This window comes from Eptatretus burgeri, chromosome 5 (genome assembly GCF_056783735.1).
Source record: "Eptatretus burgeri isolate ZD-2024b chromosome 5, Ebu_testis_v1, whole genome shotgun sequence".
Classification (NCBI taxonomy): domain Eukaryota; kingdom Metazoa; phylum Chordata; class Myxini; order Myxiniformes; family Myxinidae; genus Eptatretus; species Eptatretus burgeri.
Genome location: NC_140965.1, coordinates 101,207,403 through 101,228,949, shown reverse-complemented (window position 1 = coordinate 101,228,949; position 21,547 = coordinate 101,207,403). Strand labels below are relative to the sequence as shown.

The window sequence follows — 21,547 nt, the reverse complement described above, 5'->3', positions numbered from 1 at the left end:
TTTATTGTCCATGGAAACTTATAATAACTTATTTAATATAACCGATAAAAATGACAAGTTTAGTTATAATCCCGGAAGTGGATATAAAACGATAACAGTCTCACCCGGAGCACATGAGAATTCTCAAATATCTTCCGAAATTGCTCGTCTTATGAAAGAACAGGGTGATGAACCAAAAAATATTGTTATAGACATTCAAAACATACTTCAAAATCAACGATTAAAGTTAAAAATAACTACAAGGTTGATTTCACAATTGATAATTCATTTAGAGAGTTATTGGGTTTCTCCTCAAAAAAGATTGAAACTAATGGGACGTTTTACAGTGATAATGTCATTCAAATATCCTCAGGAATAAATTCGGTGTTAATTCACTGTGATTTGATTGATGGTGCTTATAATGATGGAAAGAAAACAAATACAATATTTTCATTCAGCGCATACTCAACCCCAATTGGTTATAAATTCAATATGGAACCCAAAAATTTGGTTTATCTCCCTGTGTTAGGAAAAACCATACACAGAGTAAATTTTAGGATAACCGACCAAGATAATCGTGTGATTTCTTTTAATGGAGAAGTTATATCCATCAGAATTCACCTACGTGAAGTTTTCCAATAAATAAATACGATGGTTATTGTGAGGAAACACGAGTTAGGAAAATATAAAATAATTACAGGAGATGGGATGTTCCTTTCCCCATACTACAAGGGTGAAGGTATGTATCTTGGTAAAGGATACTATAAACCTCAGAGACAAAGGGGTGTTGGACATCAATTTAGAGGAGATGGGATAATTGATACTCTCATGGGTATTGGTTCAACTATTCTTTAACATAAAGACTGAATTGGTTCAACTGCTTCTGCTGTGGGAAATGTAGCAGGTGCTGTAAAGAGCATAAAAGATGCCCAGAGGGAATCTCATAAATTACAAGCAATAAAAGAAATTAAGAAAGGCAAAACTCAGTTGTCCCCCCAAGAACGAGAGAAAATAATTCAAATACTTGGATCAGTGTTTCAAAAGTTTTAACATCTTTTTTCCTAAATAAATACAAGTATGGAAGCAATTGATAGTATCTATGATTTGGATGATACTATTATTATCTCAAACTCCACTAAAAAAGATTACTTCAAGGTAAATGCAATAACTGGAACAGACTGGAATACGAATGGTACAAAAAGTTTTGAAATAAATAATCAACAAACCTATTTGAATCTATCCGAAAGTTTCTTGTTGTGTAAATTTAAATTCACTAAGGCTGCAACTAACACAAATGCTACACTTGTAAATGACTTCTTCTGGAAAATGTTTGATAGTGTGCATTTGTATATTGGAAAACAAGAAGTTGAAGCGGTTGATTATGACTATGCTGTATCTGAAATGATGAAATTTACACTCTATACATTCAGTGATAGAATGGGAAAGGGGTCTGTCGAAGGTTTTATTCCTGATATGTCAACAGGAACAAACACAGACCCTGGATATACTCAAAGGAAAGGAGCGTATAATGATGATACAAAAGCAGAAAATAGTTTTACTGTGGCAGTTCCTCTTAAAGGTATATTTGGATTTTGTGATCATGATAAAGTTCTGTATGGTCTTAAAATTAGATTTCAACTACAAAGGAATGATAATGAAAATAGATTGCTTTTTGGTGTTGGTAATGCTTTTGGTGATCAGAATAAATTTGTAATTGAGGAGATGAGTTGGTATATCAGTGAATATACTCCTAATCTTAAAACAGAAGAGATGTTGAATCGAAGACTTAACTCAAAGAAACCACTCAGTGTATCATAACTCAAAAGAAGATGTCAACATGTTAAACTCAACCAAACTACTTACACGTGGAATTTGGGTGTTCTGGAAGGAAAGCCACGATATCTGTGGATCATTTTTAAAAAGCCAGATGGTGATACTGGGACTGATAAGAATAATGCATTGAGAGATAATGCTAAGGTGAAACAAGTTCGCGTTTCTCTAAGATGGAACATTTTATCCACGAGATAGATTGGAAATTAATTGGGAAAAAAATGATTTTGCTGAAGCATACAAGTCTTACCAAAAGGTGTGTGAAAGTAATGGAAATAAAGAACCAATTTTGGATATGACAGCATTTAAAAGTTTGTATACAATCTATGCGTTTGACCTGAGCACTCAAAAGGAATCTATAAAGTCTAATCGAGTGGATACTTCCCTATACATTGAAAGAGGAAAGAGTGAAGAAGATGATACATATTGTTTGCTTTTGGAAGAAACAGAATTGCAGATTAATACAGATAATGGTGTGATGATTAGTCTCACGTAATTTTTTGTTAAATAAATGAGTGGTAAAGTACCAACTGGGGTATATGTTAATCAAATCAATCTTCATAAACTATCATCTTGTGTTCAAAATCAAAAGCCTTGTACAATTAACGTTAATACAATTCAGAGAAAAGGAGCAGTAAGAATTGATGTTTTGCTCACAAGAGAACAGGTTAAAATCTTGAATGACACTGGCTCACTTAAAATTAAAATGACAAAACTAATGTTGAAAAAATATTCAATAAGAGAGACGAGTGGAGGATTTCTCCCATTTCTAATTCCTTTATTTGCTGGTTTAAGTGCGGTTGGAGCATTGACGGGTGGTATTTCAACAGCGGTGAAAACTGCCAACGAAAGGAAGGCTCAACTCCAGGCTCAAAAAAAATTGGAAAGACATAACAAAGAGTTGGAGAAACAAATTCGTGGAAGTGGTGTAATTGTAGATTTTGCTGAAAAACTTGAAGGTCTGCCTGATAAAGCGAGATTGTTAGTTAGAGATATGCTTTCTTCTATAGCACAAGCAGGTGTAAAATTAACGAAAAGAGGTAATGGATTATATCTTTCTCATAAATAAATGAGCATTGATGAGTGGTTCAAAGAATTTTGAAAGAATACAACATCAAATTTACAACTTGTTTAATATTGTAAGAAATTAAAAATTCATAATGTGGTTATTTGTATGAGAGATGAATTAACAAATGTGCCGAAACATACAAAGAATATTATTATGAACTTAGAAGATAATAATGGGAATGGTTCTCATTGGGTTTGTATTTTTAATAGTCAAGACAAATATTATTTTGATAGTTTTGGTCTTCCACCACCTGTTGAAGTCATAAAATTCTTACAGAATGGTGTTTATCAAATATTTCAAGTCCAAGAATTAAATTCCAAGTGTTGTGGTCAATTATGTCTATATGTGTTATTTCAACTCAACAAAAATAAAAAAATTATGATATTATTTTTAATCTAATATAAATGACTTGTGTTGGTAAAGATGGTTCGATCTTTGGTGTATCCCAAGAACTGGATATTGATTTATCAAATTATTACACAAAGGCACAGGCTGAACGACATAAATATAATATAACCAAAAATATTAACATGAAAAATGCTTATAAATTAAAAAATTATCCAAGCCCGACTGACGCGAATGACTTGGTGAGATTATGCGATTTATCACAATTTATATCCTTAAATAAAACGGCCGTGTATTCCAAAGATACAGAAGTGTTGATATTATCTCCAGGTCATACAGAATTCACAGTTCGAATTAAAATAAATTTTTATAAAGAAGGGCGTATCGTTTGTATGAGAATAGAACAATGGGGGTATGATATGAATGATTTAGGGTATAATTGGTCATTTAAAATTGACCTCGAAGACCTGGAACAATTAAATCAGTCTCGTAAGGAAGAATATTATCCACTTGGTATCGAGAATGAGTTTTGTGGTGCCACGATTAGTAAACAACAAATAAAATAATTTAATAAGGGTAAATATAATAATGGTTTTGCCCTTGTTTATCTCATGAAAACAGAATAAAACAGGATTATATATAATAAGTAAGGAAATACAAAATGATTTAACTATGGGAAGATGGGGAGGTGTTTCGTGCAATAATATTATTCTAACATATATTTCTAATTCATAAATGCTCAAAAGAATGCTTCAAGAAAATTATCATTTCTGTGTCCAAGCATACCTTCAAGAAAAGGGTATTCGGTATTTTAATAAATATGTTCTACAACATAAGAATGAGGTATTTTCAATAAAAGATTGGCATTATGCTGATGTTGATAAACCGACAACTTTAGATTTAATGAAAATGTTAAATAATGAAAAAAATTATAAAGTTAAGAAAAGGTAAGGCTCTTTTAGAAATTCAAAATAATTTTTTGTTGCTTTCCTGTTGTACAAAAAATTATTTTGGATACAGGAATAACAAGAAATCCTGATGAATATATGTATGATATTCTATGGGGTGTAAGCGATTCAAGGATATTAAGGGATGAGGAAGGAGTTGAAGAAGAGAAGGAAGAGGAGTAAAAGGAGAAGAGAGAGATGGAGGAGAGGGAGAAGAAAGAGAAGGAGGAAAAGGAGAAGAGAGAGAAGGAGGAGAGGGAGAAAAAAGAGAAGGAGGAAAAAGAGAAGAGAGAGAAGGAGAGGGAGGAGAGGGAGGAAAGAGCGAGACAAAATAAATATCAAAATATGGAAACCAGTGAGATTAAAAAAAGATTGGTGGTATTACAGAAAATAACTCAACCCACCGAGGAGGAAAACAAAGAATTGACAAGTCCATTTGCAATACTTTCGACAAGACTATTGACATCGACAAGCTATTCATTTTAATTCAAGTTTTTCATTTTTTTTTTCTGAAATAAATGGAGGAGAGAGTGAAGGCATTTCTAAGGATTCTTTATGTTTTAAAAATTAAGATTCAAATGTGCATGTTAGAAACTTAAAAGGTTTTTGCACTCTGCAGGAATTTTTCACATAAATAAATGAGTTATTGTCTCAAATGTAAAAAGAAAACTAATACTAAAAATATTTCATATATTAAAAGTAAAAATAACAGGGTTATACAAAAAGGTATATGTTCGGTGTGTGGTTCAAAAAAAATCAATTTATCTCCAAACACAAACGAGGAGGAGATATACAAAAGTTTTTATCAGGAAGTAAATTTACAACTACGGGAATACCAGGGGAATTACATCTTCCAGGGTATTCTTTCTGTGGTCCAGGCACAAACTTGGATAAAAGATTAGATGAGGCAGACAATCCTAAATCCTGGAGTAAGACTATCAATAGAGTTGATGAAGTGTGCATGAGACACGATATTGATTATGGGAATACCAAAACTTTGGAAGAAAAGCATGAAGCCGATAGAGAAATGTTGTATAATTTGTCTCTGATACAAACAAACCCTCCCACAAGCCCCACCCACACATGCCCCACCCACACAAGCCCCGCCCACACACGCCCCACCGAATCCCCGCCCACATAAACCCCACCCACACAAGCCCCTCCCACACAAGCCCCACCCACACAAGCCCCACCCCCTCATCCCCCCTGTGCGCCCCCCACCTTTGACCGACCACCTCCCTCATCCCACCCCCACCCTTCCCCACACACACACATGGGGAGGGGAGGGATGGGATGAGGGGGTGATGGGTCATTGGGGGAGTGCACCTACCCCCCCCTCCCTCTCCTTCATGTCTTGATCCTCTTCTTGAAATTCAAAATCAAGTAATTGTAAACAAAACAAATATAATTTATTAAAATTGAAAATATTAAATATTCATTTGCGAGAATGTATAATCTTTCCCAGCAATCTTCTTCAGATGTCTTGTGATTTCGAAACTCAGACACCATATTCTGTTTTGAAACAAAAAGTGGATAATAATTAGGTTTTATAAAGATAATTACATGGTAATATGAGTAAGCCTGGTGTTGGTTCTAAGTTCAAGCCTCGTTGACCACTGAATTAACACACCAGGAGCCTGTCATCCTTTCAAGGCCAATAAAATGAATTCCAGTGTACTGGCAAAACCGCGTCCAAACTAATGATGCAACCAACATAAGGCGACATTCCAAAGAGAGAGTGATATTAATAAAAAAATAACTAAATAATAATTCAGAAACATTTACCTCCAGAAAATCATGTGTTGTACCAGATTGCTTCTGTTGTGTGATCGAGCTGAAAAAAAAAAATAATAATAATAAGTCAAGGGTATAGATGGAGAGACAGACAGAGAGAGGTAGGTAGAAAAACAGACAGAGAGAGATACAAAGAGACAGACAGGGAGAGATAGAGAGAGACAAACAGACACGGAAAGAGACGCACACACGCACGCACTCACACACACACACATACACACACACGCACACACACACGCACATATATATATATATATATATATATATATATATATATATATATATATATATATATATATATATATATACACACACACACACACACACACACACACACACACACACACACACACACACACACACACACACACACACACACACACACACACACGTGTCTCACCATTGGTTTAATTCATTCGAGATCAGAGGCCGTGATGAGACTTCGTACCAGTCATTATAAATGTTTTTCAATTCTCTTCTAAAATCATTGACCTCTTCAATAAGAGCATTCATTTGATGCACCTCATCGTGATATGTAAACTCCATTTCTTCCAAGGACCTGCCAGGAAAAAATATATATTTTCGCATTATCACGATTTAATTTATAATCAATTGCTTCATCGTTCAAAGAGAAAACCATACACAAACTTACCAACTTTGTAGTGAGCTGTTATCTTCATCGGAAGAGAGTGAGTCCATGTCTCAGTTTTTCATTAGAAATGTTATTTCAATTCTCTTCTAAAATCATTGACCTCTTCAATAAGAGCATTAATTTCATGCACCTTGTCATGATATGTAAACTGCTCTTCTTTCAAGGACCTGCCAAGAAAAAAAAAAAATATCAGAATTATCACGATTTAATTTATAATCAATTGCTTCATCGTTCAAAGAGGAACCAACTTACCAACTTTGTGTTGAGCTGTTTTGTTCGCGAAAGAAAGATCGCTCATGTCTCAGTTGTAAAAATGAAAATCCCGTCTGGCAGAAACTTTGTCTGGTGAATCATTTATAAGACAAGGATGAGGAAATTGCCTAATCATTGGGTGTGGCCACAGAAAATAAATAATAACTCAAATTATTATAACTGGGAAAATAGCTTGGAAAAATAACTGGGCGATTATATTCTCAAATTGTATGAATCATTTTCAAAACATACTTAAAATGCCCTAAAATGGTTTTGATTCAAATGTTTTCAGTTCGTGTTCTGAGATAAAATAGAAACATGAGGTCTTGTCTCACAGAATAGTTCCTGTTTTTTTCACAGCATGAATATCCAAAAACACTTCCTCATTTTCACAGCATGACCATGTCAAAAAAACACTTCCTCATTTTCACGGCATGAACTGAAAACATTTGAAACAAAACTTTTTTTATGGCGTGGTTTATACACAAAAATGATTTGCAACTCGGGCGGTGGTCAAACAAGAGCATTAAGAGAAGTTTATCATTTCGTAATGGCACAAAAGGGGTATCTTAAAAAATATAAAGATTCAAATGTTTTGTTTTTCAATATTTTAGATGGGGATTATTGTGCAAAGAAAATTAAACTATTGAAGGAATTTGAGAATGAACAAATCTTTATAGGTTCAATGAGTGAGCTAAACAATATGCATCGGTAATTTGATAAAGAGTGTCCTGAGGCTTAGACGTTTCGAATATTTCTTTAGAATCACCTTTAACAAATCTTAACCTTGTTGTATAGGTTATTTGAAAAAAAGTATCTCCAGGTTAAAAGGGGAGACAAATAAATATACCTTGGGATAAAAAGGGGGTTTATTTTTAGGGAAAAAAATAGGAATCGCTGAAAATCCCCCATTCATTTACATGGGGAAAAGTGAGCCAGAACCAGTATATTCACCCTACTTATATACATGTACTATATGTAAAAGGACTGTTCATTAAATAGCACACACAACGCGCACAGCACTGGTAGAACATCATTTATTCAAATATTTTTAAAATATTGAGAGAAACATTATACCACTTTGATATTTGACACTTTTGTAAATTTGAATTTGCAATCCTCACCTGAATTTTGGGGAAAAATGAAAATTTTCAATTTTTGAGGGATCCTTGACTGTATTATATATGACTGATTAAGAAAAGTAAACATGTATTTGAATACTACTACCATACAGTTATTACCTGAAAAAATTTCAAGCTTCTGGGATGGGTGAATAAAAATATATGGTGTCTCAAAGTTGGGTCTTCAAACAAAACCAATATTTAATTTCTGGATTTCAACTGATCAGGTCATAAAAATTAATAGAGGTATACTCCGTTTTATGTTTGTTTCTTACAGAGCAATTTTAGAAGAATAATCTCTGAAAATTTCAAGGCTCTAGAATTAATATTTAAAAAGTTGTGGGAGTTTAAAAGTAGCCGTTCATTTTGTGATGCTCGCAACGACCATAAAAAATGGGGCCACAACCACAATTTCAACCCTCAATATCTCGGAGTTGACCACATCTATGGACCTAAAATTTTACGCAGCTTCATTTTGATACCTGGGAACTATTTTATGAAAGTTTAAAGTAAATCTGAGGGGGTCAACTGGGAACATTTTCTTAAATTTGGTGATTTCAGATGGAATGACTCTCTTGCATTTCCTTTGAGTTTTCTGAGTGTACATACAAAGTTTCAGGCTGCTAGGTTTTATAATTTTGTAGTTATGGAAGAGACACACACACATGCACACGCACACACATTGACATTTTTTAGGATAGATATGTATTCATTTATGAAAAGCAATGACGCACTCACATCTCTCACATCTCTCACTTGCGAATGGAGGCAATAACCAATGAGGTTTCACAAAATCATTTAAAACCAGGTGGTTTGGATTGTATAAATAAATTGATGCCTCCCATGCTCTTCCAGCTGAAGAAGCTGCATCAAGCAACCATGAAAGGTAATCCAAGGTCAGCCCTTTGCTGTTTCAAACACTTCCTGGAGTTACTCCACAGCTGTGAAAATGTTCACAAATAGTGCACACATGAGAATCCTAATGCTATACACACACTCAACTGTTGGACCGGGTTCATCACTTGTTGGTGAATCATCGGTGACAGCACAGACAGCAATGGATACCAATGAGGCTCGCAAGCATGTACGATGTGTAAATGTCAAAAGCAGTCAACATATCAATGAAAAGCAAAGACCCACTCACATCTCTCACCTGTGAATGGAGGGAAAAACCAAGTATAGCTCTTGCTTAATCAATTGAACCCAGGTGGCCAGCATGATATCAATAAATCAACTGGTCCAGCAACTTAGGGGGTGTGTAGCAATGGCATTCTAACGTGTGTACTATTTGTGAACATCTTTACAGCTGTGGAGGAACTCTTGGAAGAGTTTGAATCAGCAAAGAGCTTACCTGGGGTAACCTTTCATGGTTGCTTTATTCAGCTTCTTCAGCTCGAAGAGCATGGGAGGAGACAATTTATTTATATAATCCTAACCATCTGGTTTAAAATGATTAGATGAAACCTCATTGGTTATTGCCTCCATTCGCAGGTGAGAGATGTGTGGGTTCTTGTTTTTCATTGATATGTTGACTGCTTTTGATGTTTGGACATGGTGCATGCTTGGGAGCCTCATTGGTATGCATTGCAGTCTGCGCTATCGCTCATGATTCGCCAATAAGCGATGAAACTGGTCCAGCAGCTGAAGGGGTGTGGAGCATTGGGATTCCCATGTTTGTACTATTTGTGAACATCTTTACAGCTGTGGAGAAACTCTGGGAAGGGTTGGAAACAGCAAAGGGTCCACCTTCGGTAGCCTTTTATGGTTGATTTATGTAGCTTATGCGGCTGGAAGAGCATTGGAGCAGTCGATTTTTATATATCTTTGTATATATACTGTATATATATATATATATATATATATATATATATATATATATATATATATATATATATATATATATACATATATATATATATATATATAATATATTTGGCACTATCTCAAAGGAGAAGAATCACGTAAAAAATAAATAAATAATTATTCGTATCCACATGCGGATCTTCACTAAAATCAAACTAATTCTACCTGGTCACACAACCAACCTGTCCACCAAGTTTCATCCAAATCCATCCCTAACTTTTTGATATATCAAGGGAGGCATGAAGAGCTCCTCCCTTTATTTGGCCATCTCTACCGAGATGACCTAATAAAGCTGGACCAAATGTCCGTCCGTATGTCCGTCCATACGTCCGTCAACAATTTTTCTTTCCGGTCTTGATGAAACTTAGTATGTGGGTAGAGGTCGATGAGTGTTGCACAACGATATAACTTTTGTCCGGGTTCAAGGTCAGGGACGAGGTCACGAGGTCACGTAAGTTATAAAAAATCGCCATTTTCAAAACCTTACTCGTCTGCCATTTTACAAGATATTTGACAACTGTTTATTGATTATGATAGTAAAAAATATTATCTTGTATCTAACTGGACAGATTTTTGAATTTCCTTCCTGTTTGATCGTCACGTGATCTGGAAATGGCCAAAAACGCCGATGCGATTCGCAAAGAAGGAAGGAAGGACAAATGAAATAAAAATATAAAACACATTTTTAGCCTTTTATATTTATACATTTTCCGCCGAAGGTGCAAAAGTTTCAAAACCCGAAATGTAAACGTCGGCATTTATTTTCAAAATATAATTTCATGCACACGCGCCAAAATGCCGAGTCATCTTTAACCAAACTGCTTAGTAGAACTGCGCAGTAGTCCGGTCATGGCGTCTGAGCAGTGGCCAGCGTGGTTCAGATTTACTGTGGTTTCTGGGGCAAAGGTGATTGTTAAGAAGTATGTCGGTGGTATAAATTCGAGTGACTGTATTGGTGATTTCATCACGCAACATATTGACAACGAATATTCTGGCCGAACGATTGCATCAATTCAGTGCATCAGCAGGGATGATTCGCAGGCTCCTCTCGATCGTGCCGATATCTAACATAATCACTGGCGGACATAGGGCTGCAGGCTGTGGGGTGAGGCCACGGATCCCGGATGAGGGGATAAGTGGTAAATTATGCTACATGCTTCGGGCTTTCTGATTAATATATCAATGAGTACATTCAATAACTAATGAATTAATAATTAATGAATCCGGCATACAAAATGTTTTTTCATACCTGACATGTTACTTTGTGCAGTGTCATGAAACTTCTGTGGAATTAATAATTTATGAATTTGTGAGCTCAACGATTTTTCAAACCTCAATATCTCTATAAATACTTGAGCAATTTTCATTGTGAAAGTTGCATTATAATCAGTGAAGAATAACCTACAGGATTATCATAATCTCCGAGAGCTAAGCCTATTTTTTCGTTTTTTTTTCTACAACCGGAAGTGAAATGTCCCCAGAGAGTGGACGGACATGAAAACCACGTATTGCACTTACTGGTGATTCTGATGTGTTAATCCGGGTACTAAATGAACAATACATATTTATTAATTTTGTCATTAGTAGTATTATCCAAGTGTATCTCTGTGAACTATTTCAATCAAAATGGTTAATTTGGACTGTTTCGCGGTCACCTTAATTGAACATTGAGAACTTGTGTTATTGTAGAGATGACCGTCACCCCCACACGGGGGTAATTTTATGGAGCGGTTTCTCTGTTTGCAACTTTAACACAGGGATTTAATATTCGTATCTCAGCTTCTATGAGATGAAATTGGTTGCAAATTTCAGAAGTAAATGCTTTGCACATTGAGGTGCAGTATATGTTCCAAATTTCAGCAACGTCCATTTCTGCTCTCTTGCGTTTTTAACCTCAGTGCCATATTTTTTGCTTTTTTGCTCATTAGCTATGAGTTTGAGTTCTGTTCTTGTGCAGTACAAGTATACAATGGCAGTGTTGTTAGAAGCAGAGACTCCTGCAGCAGTCAAGAGAAGTCTGAAGCACCCCTCCATCTCCATTTATATGGAATGGTTTCTCTGCACCCAACTTTAACACAGGTAATGAAAATTCATTTCTCGACTTCTACTGGACAAAATCGGCTGCAAATTTCCGAAGTAAATCCTTTGTACATCGAGGTAATATGTTCCAAATTTCAGCAACGTCCGTTTCTGCATTCTTGAGTTTTTAACGAAAACCCTCGACATCAATATTGGTGACTGTCAGTCTGTCCATCCGCCCAAAATGTGTTGGTGCTCATATCTCAAAGGCTCTTCATTGAAATTCGCTGAAACTTGGAATATACATCAGACAATACATCAAATTAATGGCTTATGAAACAAATTCCACCTCAGTGCCATGGTGTTTGCTTTTTTTGCGAGTTTTGCTCATTGGGGAGAACTCCATATACTTTGACAAAGAAAAGTTTTGACCCCAGTTGTAAAATAGTCAAAGGCGAGGGCTCATAACTTATGAACTGTTGGATGAAAGTTCATGAAATTTTGAATATGAATAGAGGAACACTTGTTGATACTTCAAAGTTACCCGCAGCAACATAATTAGGACATGGCCAAAATTAGGGACACTGTAAAAGTGTACTTTGGAAAAAAAAATCAGTTTTTCTTGTGCTCTAATTCTAGAAGAAAACTGGCTGAAACATTCGAGAAAAAAATAAAGAGAAACCGTTCCATTATTGGGGAAAATGCCAGGGGCATATAAAAGGCCCCTTTATTTGGTATGTGGCAAACTATAGAAAAGAAGGGGCATTGCATAGCTTGTGGAAAATGCCAGACGATAGAAAATAAAGCACATTCAAAAAATCTTGTGTGCATGCGGTACTACCCTTCTGTTCTTCGGAAGAACAAAGTAATGATCTGGAAAAGTTCATATAAAGGGGCACCCTACATATATAGGTTAAAACCCACCAGCACGTAAAGTTTTTTTGTGTGTGTGTGTGTGTGTAACTTGAAAACGAAAACACATAAGATAATGTATGTGCATGTGTGTGATGAATTTGTTAAAAAAAAAAATTGGCACCCCTATATATAAACTTTTCTAGAGTCTTACTTGGTTCCTCCGAAGAACACAAGGGCAGCATGCACACACTATTTTTTTGAATGTGTCTTATTTTCCATTGTCTGGCATTTTCCACAAGCTATGCAATGTCCCTTCTTTTCTATAGTTTGCCACATGGCACATACCACTTAAAGGGGCCTTCTCTATGCCCCTGGAATTTTCCCAAGATTGTGCTACATATCATTTTTAGGTCTATCTCTCACTGGTGAAGAATGATGCATCGTCATCCTCGATGCTTAATTAAAGTGGATTAATGTGCCTATATCTACTGCAGCTACTTCTACCTCAACCAATAATACATTGTTATGTACCTGATGTAGTGGTTTCTGACAATGGTTCAAATTGATATCACTGCTGAGTTTGAGGACTTCATGCCACAAAACGTATTGAGCATATTAAAATTGCTCTGTACTACCAAGCCTCCAATGGTTTGGAAGATAAGGCAGTGAGCATTATCAAGTCTGGTCTGACTAAGATCAAGAGTGGGGCTCTCATCATAGAACTTGCTCATGTGCTGTTCAAGTATCAAGCAACTCCCCATGTGTCTTCCAATGAGACTCCTGCAAAGTTCATCAATGGGTGTCGACTTAAAATTCCACTAGATCGACTTCATCAAGACCTCACTGCTCATGTGGAGGGGCAACAGATGAAACAGAAACTGCAGCATGACAGACACAATTAAGCGTGCTTTGTCAGATGGTCATGTGCTCTATGGAGGGAATTATCGAAAGGTGATCGATGGTTATGTGGGATGATTGTGTCACAAACCAGCCTGTTTCATTTGGCATGGAACTGAAACATTGTGGTTTTGTGAGGAGGCATCAAGATCAGCTACGAAAATGGTTTCTGAGAAAGTTGGAGGATGCTGACCATTTAACTCCATCACTTGGTAGCACACTGACTTTGTTGCCCTCTCTACAGTCAGAACTTCTTCCAGTTTCAATTCCAGAACCGACGGTCAAAACAACTGCAATGCCTCCTGCTTGTACCGGAGCTGCAGATGCTCCTCAATGTCCAACAACAGTTCATGAAGACATGATTCCATTACCTCTGTGAAGGGAATCCAAGGTCAAATGCTGAGGTTACCTGCAGCAAGTTAAATGCTGCCAACATTTTATTACCCTCGCCAAAGGAGAGGGTATTGCATTTGGGTCCGTTTGTCTGTCTGTTTGTCCACACAGAACTTTTGTGTTTTTCTCTGCAACCGCTTGTCGGATTGAGACGAATTTTTTACTATTGGTGCGACTATTCATGAGGAATATTATAATGATAATTATGACCGTCATAGTTCACGTGGTGTGGCAGCGATATTGAAAAAACGGAAAAACTTTGGACCTCTGTATCTCTGAACCCGCAACAAGGAAAAAATTGAAACTTGGCACACAGCAAGTACTCCTCATGGGAACAGAGTGATTGTTATGACGTCATATGGGCTCTCGTTATGACGTGATAATTGCGTATGTGGAACGCCATATCTGATCAATATGAAAATTTTTCAGTTTCATCGAGGGTAAAAATGGTCCACAGAAAAAAATTTAATGACGTTATCGGTCACGTGATTCGGCAGCCATATTGTTTTAAAAAAAACTTTAAAATCTTCTTCTCTGAAGTGGCTGAACAGATTCAAAGCGAAACTTTACATGTATGACTGCCTGTCCATGAGGAACAAAAGCTTCATACATATTATATCATAGGTCACATGCTTTCGCAGCCATATTGGATTTACCCTCAACCTTATAAAAAAATACACCACTCCAAAGAAGTCCTGGCGAGGGTCTGCAATCTCTGATTGCTCTTTTCTTGTTTGTTTTGTGAGCATTTGACAAACACAAGTCTTTGATAAAAGCTGCTGTAAAAACTGTGACGTAACTCAATGCAGTATAAGTGGGTCAACTTTATTGGTAAATTAGTCTATAGTTGTTGAGATAAGTAAGTTTTCAAGTCTAGTTATTCTTGAATTTATTGCTATATTTCAAATTAATGAAAGAATCAGGAAGAATACACAGAAAATGAAAATATAAATAATCTGATATATTTCAATGTAAATTGTGGTGGAAAAGAACTCGATTTTCCACACGATGCATCAGCATACAAAAGAGAATCTTTAATTTTGTATATACGGAGCAAGAACATTGAATGATTCACTGAAACATTCGAATGAACTTCACTAACTAGAATTCCAGAGCAATCCCTCTTTTACTCATTTGACATCCAAAAAATGGGAGGGTGAGACATTGGGCAATTCAACTACAGGGTGAGCTAATAGCCACTTGGCGAAATAACTCAGAACTGCAATACATGGCCACTTTGGATGGAAAGGAAAGAATAACACACTCAGGGCAAAAGTTTGCAGTGTTATCAACCAAGTCAGCCTGTTTCTACGCAGTGAGCAAGACCTTTTTCAGAGTAAGATATTCCTTTTATCAATGTGGTTATGAATCTGGAAACCCTGCGCACTCAACATTCAGGTCCCAAAGTTAGTTATGCCAGTAAGTACGTGTGTAGTCAGTACCCCGTCTTTTTGTTTAGTGGGAAGATTAAATGTGTGCATTGTGACGTCTTTAGTTCGGTTTTACATCCAACGAATCCTCCAACAAGCCATCTAACAACCAACAACCATCCTATCTGCATGACCCAACCTGCCCATCACGTGCCATAACCACCCGTTGGCTGCTCGTACCTTGACTTGCCGAGAGGGGGAGGGATCTCACGGTTCCAGTCCTCGGCTCGTAGTTCTTGTATGGCTTTTTCAGCATTGACCCTGTTACTCTTCGCGATCAAAGCCACGTGGAGAATATGGGGTCTCCGAACAGGGGCCACAGCTCCGCCCTGGTAGGGTGCGGCCGTAGGCCAATGGGGGATGGACAGCAAGATGAATCTCGCTAAGGCCCCTCCCTGTGTGGGAGGAGATGTATATCCCCGAGCAAACTCGTTTGTCGGTTGTCGTTGGCGTTGGTGCTGGGAGATCTTGAGTACTTGAGTGGTGACAAGTTGGTTGATGGTGGTTGGGCTGGAGAGTGAGTGAACCAGCCTGTTCATGGAGCCTTGGTGGGTCCCGTCCGTGACCCTGATCTCCGCCCCGGAGCTCCGATTGTTACACGCGGCTGCCGCCACGAGTCACGAGTCCCACACGTGCAGCTGGGACCTTCGACGACCCACAGGTGCCTATCCAAACTCTGACCCCCAGCTCGTCTCTCTCATCGGCTGGAGGGTCCAATAAAAACTCTGGGGTTTCTTTTCTTTTTGTGATTGATGTGATGTGATTGTGTGTGGGCCATCTATTTGTAGAATTGTTTAAGTGTTTATTTCATCATTGTAAATACTGCATTGCATATTCGCGATAAGTCTCGCCTCTTCTGTATTTTGATTTTATTGTGAATAAATTATTAGAAATGTTCCCAGCTCATTTCTGTCCTTTCTTTATTTGGTCCAGCATGGTCCGGGTCTGAGTTCAGATGGGGTTTCATCCCCGATAATCCGTTAATCCTAGCCGGCAGGGCTTTGGCAGTTTTCGCTCGGCTGCAACCGAGCTGGAGTTGGTAGTCACTAGGTGGAACTCTACCACAGTCGGTAGAGTGATCCGGTTCGAGAAAGACGTTCCGAGGGCGTGAATCCCCGGTAGCCAAGATTGCGTGGTTATTTAGGTGTATTGGGATCTAGACAATTAACCCTACGCCACGTGGTCAAGATATTGGCGTTTCACGGTCGATTAATCGACCCGCCGGCTTCAGAGTTATCCGGAGCGACGGCCTATAATTCCAGGGAGACAGTGGGAGACGGGGTAAACTTCCCCACCTAGCGGTTGTTCTTGCCACTGACCCCCGGGCCACAACAATATGTAGGTCAAAAGACTGTCGGGAAAAGAGAAACATTACTGACAGCCAAATCAACTTTAGTACAAAAATTATATTCATGTATTCTCAATTAAATTCACTTTTGCTAGTACGTTATAAATTTAATGATTTTTCTTCCACAGTATGAATTCCATTTTTTGTGCACATAGTACAAACAGGTGTATTCTGAACACGTGATGATCGAAATTCTGACCACGTGATTAAAAAAAGAAAGTGGAATTCACCATATTTAAGGTCATTTGTCATAAAATAGCTCATTTTGAGTGTTGACTAAAATCATATTGCAAATCATTTTTCCATTGAAGTTTGTTTTAAATGGTAATAAAGGTGTTTCTGTTCTGTTCGTAAAACTTACATTGAATTCCAACATGGTTATGAGTTTTCCAAAGTTTCCCGGAAACATGATTGATAGTAATGTTCTGTATTCATGATCGATCTCTCGACATCTGTACATCTCTATATCTACATCATTATTGGGGATTCACCACATATTCGTTCTCTTTCGATCAGGAGTGACATGATGGACCTTAATCTCATAACATGTCAGAGTCTTCTCTGAAAAATATATAATTTCCTTCCAACTGATCATATTCCAAAAACAATGATACAATAACCACACAATTTGCCTTTTCACCAAGAGTGAAGTTGGTCTTCATCTTGCACTAACCTGACTGTATTTCAAGGGTGAATTAATTAGTTTCCACACTTCCAACACTGATATTCAAATCATAGACAATTTCATGTATTGCTCAGTGATTCTTCAAAATTATTTGCGTTCAACACGATTACTGTTTGCTCCATTGATATAATTTGGTTGTATGTGAGAATGCTGGAGATAACATGACTTCATGGCCCTTTTTGAACCCACTGCACCAGTTAAAACACAACAAAATGAGATGCATATATGACTAAATTGTCCACAGTCTCCTGTGAATTTTAACATCTTTGATGTTATATTTCACAAATAACTTCAATACACCTCTGTGTTCACCTGTTCTGCAGAAAGCCTGAAGATTTTGATCAGAATTCTGAACAATAAAGCTCACAATGGCATGGTCTACTTTGAAGGCTTTATATTCCCAGCGTCCTATATCATTCAAACTCTCGCAATCTTGTCCTCTGGCTGCACTTCTCGTGAAAAGGTGGTCCTTTTTGGGTTTTTTGCATCACCTTTATATGCTAAGTATTTTAATTTTCCATCCTGAATAGATCTACACATTGTTTAATATTTTCAATCTATAACCTTTCTCATAGATGGTTGGCCAACTCAACTCCAGGAGCAGTCCATCTGTGGGCTGATTCGTTTCCTCAGCTCATGGAGAGGAGGTGGCAATTTGCTAATAAAAAGCTTTGAAAGCCAAGTAGGCCGACAGTTCTTTCATAATAATGATCCTTGCACTGATTCTTGAGGTACCCCTGATTACTTATGAGGCAACCTCCCAGCCAAGCATCCTGTTATTTACACTCTATGCTTCCTATCACTGTCAGTTTTCAATCCAGTTTGTTACTTTATCAGTCATTGCACGGGCACTCACCCTCACTAACATATTTCCAGATCGAACGTTATCAAATGTCTTCTGAAAGTGAAGATATCCATTCCATCAGAAACTGCTTAATAGAACTCCAATATATTTGTGAAACACAAACTTCACTTTAGTAAATCTATCCTGACTGCCTTTAACTCGTTTACTTTATCTCAATGGCTCCCAGCTCATTCCTAATTGATATATCTCGGATCTTCCCAACAAATGAAGAGCAACTGACATGTCTGAGTTGTCTTATTCCTCTTTGGATCCTTTTTAAATATTGGTATTGCTTTTGCTACTCGGTAGATACTAAACAGAAATAGATAGTGAAACATGATCTGGGTGTCAACAACATAAAAATGATGGTTTGCATTTAAATTTTGCAAAACAATACCAAGTGGATGCAGATAAGAGAAGTTGAGTAGATCAAGAACCAGTTCCGAGAGAAGCCCAACAGATTAATGAATTGGGTCTGATGAATAAACGGCAATGTCTGGAATAGATATAATTAAGATTCCAACCATTCAAGTCAAAGCAATAATTTAAAGATCAGGTGCAGAGATACAGATGGGATACGTTATAAAAGAGAATGCTTGTGCAAGTATTCCATTATCAATCACATGTTCTATAATCTTGGAAACAAAAGGTAAAAGAGAAACAGGTGTGTAATATTGAAGATCGTTTGGGCCCATTGTTGGGTTTTTCTCTCTGAGTACTCAGTCATTTCTCACTTTTATCGTTCCTTTGTTCAAATCTTCACATCCAGTACAGCCAATGGCATACCATCATTTTAACGACATTGAAACCCAGCACTTCGACTTTAAATGTCCGATGCCATGAGAAATTATATTTGTTGGTATGATTGAGGTAGTTGGAAGCAAACTAAGATGATAAATTTCCACATTGCAACTTCCAAGTTCGAACTTCCAAGTTTGAGTGAATATGAGAATAAACATTTTGTTGACCAGTTTCTGTAAAATAAATTTGAGATCATTGTCACACCACAGTTAACTGCTTCCGAGTCATTCTGTGATTGAGCGAACCAAACTATCAGCATCCCAATAAATAGAGGAAATATTGGTCTCCCAAACTCATTCTTTAAACACTCACTCTCTGACTTTAAATATGAAAGTACTCTTTTTGGCAGCAATCCCTTGGAAAGATATATTTCTTCTGTTTGTGTTAAATCTCTGAGAGTTGTCCCACATGAAGCATTTTATTGAAAATGGTGAGGTTCATGAAGGAAATACAAACAACACAAGGTGGATTATTTACAAAATCACGAGTAGTGGAGTCAGTGTAAACAGATGGACTGCATGTAAGGAAGACAAAACTATGTGGAGGAAACAAAGACATGGGATGAAGATGTACAGCTTGTTGGAGCTTGAGTGGAGAAATGGCTAAAAGAGCAAGACTTGATGAGAAAGTGAAATGACTTACAAATGAACCCAGGATGAGTTGTAAAATTATATTTAAAAAGAAAACATTTTCAATGAGCCATGATACCACCATTATGTGGTCAATTATACAAATTGATTTTTTGTGGTGTGTGTGTGTGTGTGTGTGTGTGTGTGTGTGTGTGTGTGTGTGTGTGTGTGTGTGTGTGTGTGTGTGTGTGTGTGTGTGTGTGTGTGTGTGTGTGTGTGTGTGTGCGCGCGCGCGCGTTTGTGTGGTTTCCTATTTCCATAATTCGGGTTTCAGAACGTGGAACAGAGTCCTCCCAGAACTCAAAGTATCCACCTTCATTTTGGTGAGGGATTGTGATTCATGGGCTAAGTTGTGAAGTTTTGTTGTTCTCAGAGTTTTGTTATGAGGGCTTTTTTCATGATCAACACCGAGCACCGGACAGCCTCCAACTGTACTTCATTTGTGGTAATGTTCCCAGGAATGGTTTGTAGGATATTTATAAGGTTCTCCTTTCTCATTCCCATTGCTCCAGTTATCACTGTTACAATTTTGGCACTCTTCAACTTCCAGGATCTTTCATTTCATTGTTGAGGTGTTGATATTTGGTCATTTTCTTGATCTTTGCTTTATTTAGACCAAAATCACTGAGTACTGAAACCTCAATTAGCAATCTCTTATTTTCCTGTTTTTTTTCTATCTGAGTACTATGTCAAGCCACATAATTTTTGGTTCACGAGCACCAGCCAGTGACCACTATATTCATTATGTCTGTGTGTCTTTCTGTCTGTCTGTCTGTCTGTCTGTCTGTTGGGTAGTCGATCTAGTCTACCCTTATTATCAGTATTTCCGTCGATAAGTTTGTCTGTCTGTCTGTCTGTCTGTCTGTCTGTATGCTGTTCTGTCCAGTGCTCCGTTAATACAATGGCGATTTCGATGAAACTTGGTTGGCAGGTTCATACCATGACCTAGTTGTGTGCAAATGAGAACCGTTGCTATGGACCCATCCGTTGCCTAGCAACGGACCTTTAAATTTTTCAAAAAAATCTCAAATTTTTTTTTTCAGAAAATCAAAAATATGGCCACGAGCGACTGTGGGCAGTACATTCAGCCATATTGTCAAAAATTTCCAGCCGGATCCTCTGAAAACGGTCGGAGAAGATAGACTTTGAATGAACCCTGGTCGAAAAACTAAAAAAACGAAGTTCGTTATATCTCAGAGACTATGAGTCAGATATACATGAAACTGGTATGGTAGGGTCATGGTATGTCCTAGTTATGTATGAGAAAGGACTGTTGCTATGGACGCTTTTGTTGGCTAGTAACGGCTGAAAAACGACTAAATTCGACTTGATCGACTACCCATGTCTGCCTACCGGCTTGTCTGTGTGTCTTTGGTTATATTTCTGTTCTGTTAGGAGCATAACTCCGTGGACTTTGATCCGATCTTGATGAAACTTGGTTATGTGTTAGATATCAATGTCTAGTTGTGTTTTCCTGGATAAGGGTGTGCTACGCCCAATGTGGGCGGAGCCGCGCCCAAAAAATAGCCATTTTTAGGGGGTAGTCGGATTAAAAATCTATCTTCTCCTCGGGAATTGACTGAATGGAATGGGTTCTTCGGTATTTGAATCGCAAAATGAATTATCTAAAACTTGTCATTCTCCGATTTTTCATTTTAGTCCCAAGGTCAGTCACAAGGTCAAAAACTTAGAAAATTGCGAATTTTGACATAAAAATCAGACGACCGCCCAAACTTTGAGAGCTAGGATGACAATATTTTTTATGCATAATCTTGAAGTCATTCCTCAGCTAAA

The 21,547-nt window shown here is 37.4% G+C and overlaps 1 protein-coding gene across 5 annotated transcripts in view; it reads left to right on the top strand.

Annotated features, from left to right (window-relative positions):
- Positions 1 to 21,547, top strand: part of LOC147027062 (uncharacterized) — a 514,850-nt gene that overhangs the window by 188,870 nt on the left and 304,433 nt on the right. For all 5 annotated transcript variants that reach the window (XM_085883211.1, XM_085883214.1, XM_085883212.1 and 2 more), the window contains one exon: positions 17,803 to 17,942. In XM_085883211.1, the coding sequence (XP_085739337.1) occupies positions 17,803 to 17,942 (140 nt within the window). The remainder of the gene's footprint in view (positions 1 to 17,802; positions 17,943 to 21,547) is intronic.